This window comes from Diplotaxodon limnothrissa, linkage group LG4, assembly GCF_057381915.1.
Source record: "Diplotaxodon limnothrissa isolate DT_005_m linkage group LG4, D_limnothrissa_male_GT1.1, whole genome shotgun sequence".
Taxonomy (NCBI): Eukaryota; Metazoa; Chordata; class Actinopteri; order Cichliformes; family Cichlidae; genus Diplotaxodon; species Diplotaxodon limnothrissa.
Window position 1 is genome coordinate 23,825,980 of NC_140599.1, and position 11,597 is coordinate 23,837,576.

Here is an 11,597-nt window from a genome sequence, read left to right on the forward strand (position 1 = left end):
TACAGTTGTCCAAATCCCGTAATGTTGATACATACACTGTATGTCTCCTTGACACATTTCAGCCTTATGATTGTTTGGATTCTGTAAGTGACTAAATGACTTCCACAGCACCAAATGGCTTCTTAACCCTTTGATTTCTTTGATTTTTATTAGTCAATTTGTATCTCCCTTCTTTCCCTTGTATTTACCCCTCTCTCTACCTCTGTCTTTCCATTTCTCTTGTATATAACCCCCACTGTTTTCAGACTTGTGAGTCTGTATGAACTCCTTTTATACCTCAACTTTAGAATTGTTCTAGAAAGAGTAAAACAAAAAGGAAGAATATGACAAATTGTAGTGTTCTTATTAGAAAATTAATAAAATGATTTAGTGTGATTTTTTTTCCCCCCTTCAGTATTTGATTTCAGATTTTAGAAGTGTTTCATTTTATAATTTGTCACAAATGCTCTTGTGATAGTCAAACGTAATAAAAGGAGAGATTGCACCATCTGATGATTATGTGACTCTGTTAGTCTCGTGGAGACTTAAAAAAAAAAAAAGTCTTGTTCAGCCTTTAATTCAGTATCAAAAAGCAAACATGGAAAAGTGAGCTTTGCAGAATTTGGCTGATATCTAGAAGAATTAACTGATCTATACATCTTACTTATATTATTTTTGATCTGCCGTTTATAACCTAGTCACTGACCAGGCGTTGTCTTTCTTGATGTCGTCCTAACACAAGGCCTCGGCTTCTGACTTCAGGCCAGAGCCAAGTGTTTCCTGTAGGAAAGAAAATAATTTGAAGGTAACATGACACAGAAGAAATATCTTATGAATTTCAAGGTAGAGGTATAATATTTTATAGTGAAAATGGACTCAATTTACATTTAGCAGTTTAATTCAGTGTTTCCTTTAACCACTTTTACCCAGTGGTGTTTAAAGATTCAAAACAATTATTCTGTATCTAATCGGGGCCTTTTCCAGGAAGCAGGTTTAGTGAAAACTCTTGTTTGTTAATACTTGGATGAGACAAACACTTGGGCTTCTGTTTCGGGAAGAGTACCAGTTTTGAGTAAATGACTGAAATTAACCTGCTCACTGGCAGGCTCTCTCTGAATCCCATCCCCAATCTGCATGAAGCTTTTGAGGCAAAATACTGTTCAGTGAAGACTCATATGTTGTGTTGGAGATGATGTGTGAACTAAAGACAGTCTTGTACTTTAGTTTTTTAAAATCCAGGTTACAGAAAGGAAATAGTATCTTTGTAGATTTAAATACAGTTAAATTCACAGAAATGTAAACGTCATCAACATTTACACAAAGAAATCCTAAAATTAAAAAACCTAAAGGAAATAAGAAATCAATGAAAAAAAAATCTTATTGGGTCTGTCCTATATCATAAAACTGCATCTTATGTGTTTGAGCCACATCTTTATCTCAAGTTTCTACAGGTTACAGCTAAATAATTAGATTTCAAAATAAAATGTAAATCTTATGTAAATGAGGACTGAGCAGATGACTCTTGATCCCTTTTTTGTTTTTCGGCAATGTCACACAAAGAGTTGGTGGACTGATCCCCGACTCCTCCAGTCTATATATCCTTGGGCAAGATACTGAACCTCAAGCCGTCCCTGATATTGAAATAAAAATGGAGGCTCATCTTCTACCCATTCCCATGGTGAATCTTGGCATCAGAAAGTGGTTGTCATATGAACATACAATGAATTGAACCAACTATGATCAAACCTCTTAGCTCAATGTTACACTCTGATTTTGCTGAACCTGCTTTGTGGAACAAGGCCCAGGACAGGAAACAATACTTTTATGCATCATATTGTTCACTTACATATAGAGCAGATATGGAAAGTGAAAGCTCTCATGACTCATTGTGAAGAAATGTGAGAAACACAAATGAAACCTGAAGCAATGAAGAATAATCTCAAGTTTGAAAAAGATGCCCCAAAGACTATTTTGGGGTACCTTTTTTAAAGTGCTTTGAAGGTCTAAGGCAGGCAACTCCAGGCCTCGAGAGCCAGTGTCCTGCAGGTTTTAGATGTCACCCTGGGTCAAAACACCTAACTCATTACCAGGCCTCTGGAGAACGTCAAGACATGTTGAGGAGGTAATTTAGCCATTATATCAGCTGTGATGGATATAGGACACATCTAAAACCTGCAGGACACCGGCTCTCAAGGCCTGGAGTTGGCCACCCCTGGTCTAAGGTTTACATTTCACAGGTTGTATTCTGCACCACCGGGTCAACACCCTAATAAGTGAGGGTACCTCTCGCAGAGATGTGCCCCTCTTGACAAGTGAAAGTTGCCTCTGCTGATGAACACCTCTCCGACACAGAGAGCACAGGATCCACTTGAACGTCGTCCGCATCTCGTCGTCCCGTAGGGAATAGATGATAGGATTGACCAGAGAGTTGCACTCAGCTATGAACAAACAGTATTTCTCATAGCGGTTGGCATGACTCTCTTTACCCAACAGTCCATCCAGTAAGAGAGTCACGAGGCCAGGCGTCCAGCAAATTACAAAGGCACCTGCAGAGATGCAAACTGTTGATAAGAACTGGAAGTAAACTTTATTTAAAGATGGGACATAATGACACAGCAGAGTCTCTTGGGTCATACTGGTAGCTTGCTTGCTTAATTTCAAGGCTAGTTGCCAGAGAGAACACATTTATGCTCAGGAGATGAGTCACCTAAAGAAAAAGTTGTATTATGACGATAACCCCATGTCAGTTTTACTCGGAAATCCTAACAATCTATCAGCTTAAAAGATCAGCAGTAATCGGGTATGATCTGACAAACAAGAGCTGCAAAACTGGTTGATAAATGACTGGGTGTACACACGCCAAGCATTATAACTAAGATCAGTGAGATAAAGCACATCAACAATAGTCAGCTTTACTACAGAAAACAATACTGAAAGTTCATATGAAGTGAAATTCAATAAAAGTCACTACGCTTTCCTGCAACAATCTGAAAATAATGCCGCCAACGACTATCAGTATGTTAAAGTTTTGTACCATGTACGTTAGTAATTTAAGAGTGCTAAAATTTTCAAGCTTATTAGAAATGAAACTATTCTAACTTCCCCTTTGACCGAAAAGTAAACAGCTCCTCACCCAGGACCATGGATATCGTCTTCATCAGGTTGACAACAGTCTGCTGTCGGATCTCTGTGACTTGTTGAGACGTGTTCTTACTTTGGTTCTTCACGTAGATAAAGATTCGAGTATACACGGCCACCATAACGAAGAACGTGAGCAGGTTGAGGACTGCCCAGAAGATAAGGAAGCGGCGGCTGTAGAGCGGCGCAAGGGTGGAGCAGTCCTTAAGATCACACTCGCAGTTCCAAAATGTCGGCACCAGGCCCATGATGATACCTGTGGCCCAGATGCATACTATCAGCAGCACCACACGCCGCTTTGGCATAGTGCTGTGAAGCTGCATGGTGATGATGGTCTGGTGTCGCTCCACAGCAACAGCAAGGAGGTTGGCCACAGAGGCTGTCAAGCTGATGTCAATCAAAGCGCCGCGGATATACCACTGCTCCTTGGTAAGTGTTCTAGTCCACGGGCCTGTGTGCAACATCAGGTTGGTATAAGCAATACCTGCAAACAGGTCTGCTGCAGCCATGTTCCCCAGGAGATAGTAGATAGGAAAGTGAAAGCGGCGGTTCATAAAAATGGCTATCATCACCAGCAAGTTGGCCAGGAGTACAATAACACATACTGTCAAGCCCAGTCCAATGACAACATAGTCCCGTGTATTCCATCCTGTACTGATCGTCTTATTCACCACTTTGTAGAAGAAGGTGACATTCTCGTTGTAGTAACAGGTATTCTCCACAATGCTCTCTGTGGCCATATCTGCAGACACAAAGTACATGTTCAAGATGTTAACCTGCTGTCTACAAGTAGTGAGTCAACAAGGAAATTTTTCATCCTTGAGCCACATCCCATTTGCTTATATTTTGTTTGGAAAGTGTGCAAACATGCATAAAAATTTCGTATATGAAACAAAAGAGTTTAAGCAATTCTAACAAGCTTTGAAGTCAACGTTTGGAATGAAAACCTTTGTTCTTCAGCACAGCTGGAACGCTCTTAGGCAAGCTCTCAAGTACACTTCAGGAATACTTCTCCAAGCTGCTTGAAGGACAGAGCTCTTCTTTGGATGTTGGTTGCCTTTTGTTCCGTGCTCTGTCTAGATGATCCCACACTGTTTCAATAATGTTTGAGGTCCAGGCTCTGGGGAGGCCAATCCATGTCTGCTAGTGTTCCAATGGGGAGCTTTTTCCTATCCAAATATGCTTTTACTGCATTGCCACTGTTTTTTGGATTGCTGCAACGCTGAAAAAATGGAGACATCACTTTCCAGAGTATTCCATGGTGGATCAAAATCTGACTGTACTGTCTGTGTTCATAATTACATCAATTTTGACAAGCTCCCCAGCACCACAGACTAAAATGCAGAAAGGAAATGGCTTTAGAATTTTAGAAAGTGCTGAAGACACCCACTGTTGTACTTCTGTCTTGACCTCATGTGTACACGCTGACAAGGATTTAAACCAAAAATGCAAAATTTGGATTCATCACTTCATAAGGCCTGTTGCCACTGATTTTCGGTTTAGTTCTTGTGTAATTTGGCAGACCTCATCCTGCTCTCCCCGTTTCCACCGAAAGCATTTCTGATGAGACTTTAGTGAACAGTTGATGGATCAACTGAAACACCAGCGGCCCTCCTGTGTCAGGTCTTTCCCATTTCTTAAGGACATTACTTTCAGATACTGTTCATTTTATGTTTCGTTTTGACCCCTTCTTTTTTGGTCCTACACTTATCTAGTTTCCTCATTTTTTGAAGGACACACGGAAGAATCACCTTATTGGTGTAAGAATATACTACTTTTCTGCCTGTCCAATTCTGTTGTCATCGACTAAAGAAACGAGAACAAATTATGCGTTTTAACCACAGGCTGTTAATAACAAATGGCTACAGATCAAACTTAGAATTTGCTCAATTTTGCTATTTTTTTCTGTTGACTCAACACTGGTTCATCTCACAAGTTGGAGACCTTTTTATGCTTGAATAATTCATGTTAAGTGACTTCTGAGGTAAAGACATTCTTCTACAAAGACTGAACTGAAAGTGATTCTTTGCACCCATATCACTTGTTGTAAAAACACCTGACACGATTGTGCAAATAATTCCCGTATCTGAGTCATGGTACACCCAGCAGTGACTTTAGACTCAAGTGTTAAAACATGGACGTCTCTGCATTGATTTAGGGCTGGATTGGATTGTTAATTGGCCTCGTCCAAGTGCAATGATCCAAAACAACATTAATAGTAAAAAGTATTACAAAAGCAGTAAGACCGTGCGTAGGTGCGGCTTTAGAAATCTGAAGAAAGAAAATGCGCAAGAAATTCTGGTTTTGTGAGCACACGCAAGGCTTTCGTTGTGAATTTAGAGTTTCAGGTGTGCGCTTAGAGTCTAAAACAGTGCTCTTTCTGAGACCGCTGGGGTTAAAGGAGATAAAAGTCGGAAAGTAAGACATTTCCGTTAATACAGCCTGTTCAGACCTGAAGTGAAGTGACCTATGTGTCACTAATACCCGCTCGTGCAACTTAATCTCATGTAGACTTTTAACATGTAAAATATATAATAATTGTAGTAAATTACGACATGAACCCTACCGTCCGTCTTAGCGTGTCCTCCATCAAGACAGGTCCGACATGAAACAGGGGGTGTTGGGTGCCATTTGAAAGGAAAACAGAAGACCCTCTGGTTATTCTCACTGTTAAGTGTTCAGGCGACCGCACGTTTTCAAGCCGACGCCTTTTTGAATGAGGATCAGCTGGACCTGACAGACAGGTATCGGTGCTGCCTCCACGTACAGCTTGAAAAATCAGACAACACAAACTCTGTTTAAGGCTAAACATGAACTAAATTTGAAATAGCTTTGGGACCTGCTGGAGGAGTTTTATCAGTGAGGAATACAAAAGAAAATGCACCTCGAATTAGAAACAGTAATGCAGAAGAAACACACGCAGACCCCCCCCTCATCTTTCTGAGTTCAAATTCTTAATTTGGACTGACTATAGAAAGACATTTACACTGAGGGAAAAATCACTATAGTGATAACAACAGAATTTTAATAACGTGGACTAAATGACCAGAGTACTGCACATTTGTTGAGAGTATTTGTATTTAATGGTTATTTAATTTTTGCAGTATTAGAACAGTGTGAATGTTGAATCGCGAAGGTTTATTGCCCTCCAGTGGCCGCGATCACGCATTGCAGTCGGAGTGATTTTTCCTGTACTCCACACAATGTTGCTCCAGGTCAAGAAATGAAAGTGACTCATCACTGTTGTAAATTCTAATAGCTTTGGGACTTAAAATCATTAGGAAGAAAAAAAAAGGCTGGAAAACAGTGACTACCTGATATAAATCTAACGTTTAAAACAGTGCAAAACTAGTATCAAAGATGCAGATTTGCGTAAGTGGGTGGCTTTGTGCTATCCCGTGAGTTAACAGATGTGTGAGAAGTTTGTTTTCTGATAAAAAAAAATATATATATTTCTAAGACACGTTTGATATATGTTAAAAATATTTATAAACAGTCTTTTCATTGTTTAAATCTAACCATGTTACATATACAGACTGATGATACTGAAAATAACACCAGCAAATCAACGATGCTGCTCTTTAAATCACCAAAACCAGATTTCTGACAGCATTTCTCTCCCACGACCTAATGTTTTCACCAAGTTGCAAAAAAGTATGACATTTCTGATACAGCCATAAACACACACTGCCCTAAAAATACAAAATTCTCGGTCACATTGAGTTATAGCTTTTGATCACACCAATGATACTATGTGGAGAGAGATGCAACTAAATATCAAGGCATGTATACACCTTTGAGCACCCTGAAACTCTGTGGAAGGTTAATCTTTAGATGCATGAATGGCTGGACCCTGCACGTTTCCATCACTGGGTCAAAAATGTCTAGAATCAGTGTGTTTTTGTTTTCATTTGGTGTCATTTTTGGTTAAGAAGAATCATTTGTATTATATGTTGGTCTACACAAGAATCAATCATTGTTTTAATTTTGTATTTTTCACTATTTTTACATTTTTAAAACATTTTGTAAATTGGGACAAAAAGAGACAAACCAACAGCATCCACTTGTGTGTGTGTGTGTCACTGTCCATACAGTTTCTCTCTCTTTTCACTTGTGAGACACTGTCTGTTTCTGACTGTAATTACTTCACACAGGTACATGGCATTTGGTTAGTCCTGTCTGCTTTTTTCCTGTGGCTGAGTTGTGGCTTTTGTCACCCCACAACTTACCATTTCGCTGATCAGGGTTTGCAGTTGGGTGCAACCTTACAGTCGACTTCTCATGTTTGTTGTGACAAGCTCTTTTGAGAGCGCAGTGAGGAAGACCTATCTTGCATTGGTGATACCATTCTTGAATTCAGGGTGCTGACCCATGAAAAAGGTGTAAGCATTCAGGCTGGTGATGTCCAGTTGTACCACAGCACCATGGGCAGCCTCTATTGTGACATTTGCAAGTGTAGATGCCAACATATTTGGTCTATGGGGTCTACACCTCCTTTGGCCTTGTTGTAGAATGTGATCAGTTCTGTTTATTTCTTTCTGGTATTTTTATCCACCATTGATATTAATCATCACAACAACCTTTCCTTTCTTTCTGATATAGCTGACCACAGTAAGGTGGACACTGAAGCCAAACTCTGTGCTGTAAACCTCCCTGAACCTAGAAGCCTGGCAAAATGGCATGATATCAAAAACATGTTTTTTGAGGAATAGCTGGAACATGAAGTGATAGAAAGTTTTCATTAAGAAAACAGCCTGACTGGTTGATTTTATGCATCTTATGCACCTTATGCACATCAGAGTTAAGAGAGCATCTCACATAGCAGAAAACAGATGATCAGGAGGAGGAAAATGCAATGCTGTGGAAGACTAAGCATGAGATGTATCAACAGCAGATAAGACGAGGTGGTTGACATAAAGAGGGGGTATAGCAATGCCGACAGGACCCAGGTTGCAAGCCGTGCAAACCCTATGGAACATAATTGAAGCAGGTTGATAATACCACCGGTTGGACTTCAATCAGCTGCTGCAAGGCACAGTGGTCTCTTTTCTATTGACTACAAGAAAAGGGCAGTTGCAATACATGTGATAATCCCAATACCAAGAGCTGAACGAACAGCTGAAAGAAATGTGGAAAGCGACGTCCAAGTCAGATCCTGTGATAAATCCCGAGATCTGTATAGATGAGTGTAGTAAGATACTCTTGATCTGTAATAAATACACAGTAAATTTCCTGTTCTAGTTGTGTAGAGTAATATTAATAAGTAAGTAAAGCTATTTATTAAATGAATGATACACCAGTAATAAATACATGCTATCTCACTTAATATCTGAAACAGCAAACACGGTGGTAGAAGTTTATTTCTGTTATTGACAGAGGTGATCAAATAGCATTACTTAATATTTGGTCCCTCTTGCGGTCATTTGTGGAACTACACTACATTAAAAAAGCATACTGTGGCGTATTTCGTTCATTAACCTCTGAAGGCTGTAACGTGACCATAATTATTTTAATTTTCTATCTTTATACTTTTAAGTATTGTAATAAAAGAATAATAATAACAACAGTAAACCAATGTGTTGTGTGAGGTGAGTTTTTCAGTCGCAAGTAGAGCTCTGTATTGCTTGATTTGGATGGGAAAACGGCAGCTCTGCTACAGTAAACTGGTCAACTGTTACTATTTCATGTAATAATCGCACTGACAATTTAAAGCACAGCGATGTATAGACTGAAACGAAGGGTAATATTTACTTAATTTTAAATGTACTACTTTATTTTGAAATTAATTAGCGGAAGTGATGGCACGTTTCCCTTTTATAATGTGACCGCAAGAGGAGAGTTTTCACTTAGCCCAAACTGGAAATCACTGATGATAATTTTATACAGAAGTGTGACACTATTTTTGATTGATTTAGAAGTAACAAATATAACTTGATAAATAACAGTTAAATTGATACAACTAATAATTAGCCAAATTTTTTTTACCTTACGTTTTTACTGTTATTTTTTTAAACACGTCAGTTTGTTTGCTACAGTTATTTTGAAATTACGTACAGGAAATATACGTTTTAAATTGTTATTTGCGGCAACTTGACGCAACTTGTGCAGTAGTTCCGCATTATGACCGCAAGAGGGCAGTAAACGTTCACTTTAGTAAAGGACTATTTATTAACCCAAAGAAAAACAAACTGTTATTAGCTGCGCGTGTGAGCAACGTCCATTAATGTAGCTGGATATATCTTCGGGAATCTGTGTTTTAAATTAATATTGTATAATAACTAATAAAGTCACGGGGTCACAATCTTGTGCACTTCTATTGTAGTGCCTGTCCAAAGCATGCATAAATGAGAGGGCTAAAAGAGAATGCCCAAAGGTACTCAGCAATATAAATAAATATAACCTGATAAGTTAAAAATCACATTTAATTTAGGCGCTTTCATATGAGTATGCTTAATACTTTTTCATTAAATTAGGTTCAGAAATGTTAGTCCCTTATAAGTTTGTATTGACGGCGAAAAGACGTGTTGAAATGTAGTTCCTGCCTTTGACCGCCAGAGGGCAGTGAACTTTATTATTATTATTATTATTATTATTATTATTATAGATATTGACCTTTCCTATCTTGACTAACCTAAAAGCAGTTATAACGGCGCATGTGGGCCAAGCCCGCAGTTAATTATTTGTAATGCCCCTCTAGTAAACATCTGACGTGACCTTATTAACTTCAGTCTTTATTAACAATTCTTATACACGTATTCAATCTGACTTGTTACACAATGCGCTCGCTCTAAATTTTCCAATGTGACCACCAGAGGGCGTTTGGCATTGTGCCCAGTTTGATGTCAAGTCAGACATAATACAATAACATCACTTCCGACAAGTACCTTCAAAATAAGACATCCTAAATTTCTATATTTTCCTACTTGACAACATTAGTAAACAGCTTGAAATAATACATTATCAGTCTGAAGAATGTATTATTACAGCAAGAACCGTAAGAAAACCGCTTAGCCAATGTTTTCTGACTGATTAGCTGTGCCCCATGTACAAAGTGCTAATTTTGACTTTGATACGTGCTTTCTGCAGGTATGTTACAAAAGCTGTCTCTTTGACTTTTGACTTTTTGTTCATACCTGTGAAGTATGATGCAGAACTCAATATAAAAATGCAATTTTTTAAATTTCATAAATACAGGAGATTGCATTATTTTTTTAAACTGGGGCTTTCTTGAGACTAAATAAGCAGAGCCCCATGCTCATTTAGTCTGTGTTTAGGGAAAATTAAAGCAACACATTTGTCATTCTTCATAGTAATCCCAACTATCTGCTCCCAGTTGAGACTGTGCTGCACACAAGCTCCATTAGATTTCAAACAGAAAGAGACTGGAAAGGGAAAATCTTTGTTTATTTTTTTATTTTCTATAAAAAAAAAAAAATTTAAAAAAAAGAGAGAGATGAGTTTATTTAATGATCATAACAGACTTAATCAGAGACCTCGATAGACCACTCACATACGATAATCGAGGAAAATGTCTGAACAAAACCCCCAAAACAGAACAAATGTAACACAAAATAAGATACCTGAATAAAGCAAACTCTGGGCTGAGCTGCAGGTCAGCACATTCTCCGTAAAACTCATGGCACGTTATGTCCAACAGTTATTATGACAAGGGAAAAAAAGGCTAAAAAGGAATGACATTTTGTTTTTTACCCTTTCAAAACCAATCTAATAATAAAATTATATAGTTATATATCGTGGACTTCATAGAAATTAAAAGATGTGACTCAAGCACAGAAACGAGTTCTCCTGAAGTACTCACCCATCTTTTTATTCTCCTCATTAACAGACTGCTTATCTACATCGGGAAACAGACCTCCCGCACCACACACTGAGAAAAGAATGAAAACACACACACACACACACACTCATACAGCCATCCAAATTTACAATCACACTCACAGACCAGACTCAAACGCTAGTGTGGTGACACTGAAACAGATCTATCTAAAATGTGCTGATTGAACAAACTGAGAAAGTAGTTGTCAGGTGTGTACACTCATAGAAGTCCAGCTAAAACTAACTTTAAAACCCGAATATTGGTAACGGGTAAAGTATAAAACGCTGTCTTTTCCTTTTTTATTACTTTTTTCTTTTTTCCCTTTCTTTCTTTTTTTCTTGTTGTGTGTTTTTTGTTTTGTTTGTTTTTTATACACAAACTCCTTCAAAAAAAATCTCCCACCCCACTTAAATATTACACCGCCCACTGCTGACTCGCCCCTTTCTAAACCCGGTCAAAGTGTAATATAAGCCAACGAGAACTGCAATACAATACAGGCACTGGAGAAAAAACACCATAAGAGACAAGTAGAGAGGACGAGATGTGTTCGGATTTCAGTCAATCCCCGCTCAAACAAATGTCTCCAAGAACATAATTAGAAGAGTCACATCCACAATTTTATCAAACAAGAACAAAGATAGAA

At 38.4% G+C, this 11,597-nt stretch overlaps 1 protein-coding gene across 1 annotated transcript; it reads right to left on the reverse strand.

The window, feature by feature from the left end:
• Nucleotides 1–711: 711 nt before the first annotated feature.
• lpar2a (lysophosphatidic acid receptor 2a) lies at nucleotides 712–3,866 on the reverse strand. Its single transcript, XM_085352608.1, has 3 exons — nucleotides 3,113–3,866; nucleotides 2,263–2,525; nucleotides 712–759 (listed from the first exon to the last, which is right to left on the reverse strand). The coding sequence occupies exons 1-3, from the start codon at nucleotides 3,855–3,857 to the stop codon at nucleotides 712–714; spliced, it is 1,056 nt and encodes a 351-aa protein (XP_085208734.1). The 5' UTR covers nucleotides 3,858–3,866.
• Nucleotides 3,867–11,597: the final 7,731 nt, after the last annotated feature.

Bases quoted from the DNA above. Each gene is read 5' to 3' on its own strand.
- lpar2a (XM_085352608.1), bottom strand. From the start codon at position 3,857: ATGGCCACAGAGAGCATTGTGGAGAATACCTGTTACTACAACGAGAAT. The intron at 2,526-3,112 runs GTGAGGAGCTGT...GCATCTCTGCAG, and splicing joins GACGATATCCATGGTCCTGG to GTGCCTTTGTAATTTGCTGG. The intron at 760-2,262 runs GTACCCTCACTT...TCTTTCCTACAG, and splicing joins GGGGCACATCTCTGCGAGAG to GAAACACTTGGCTCTGGCCT.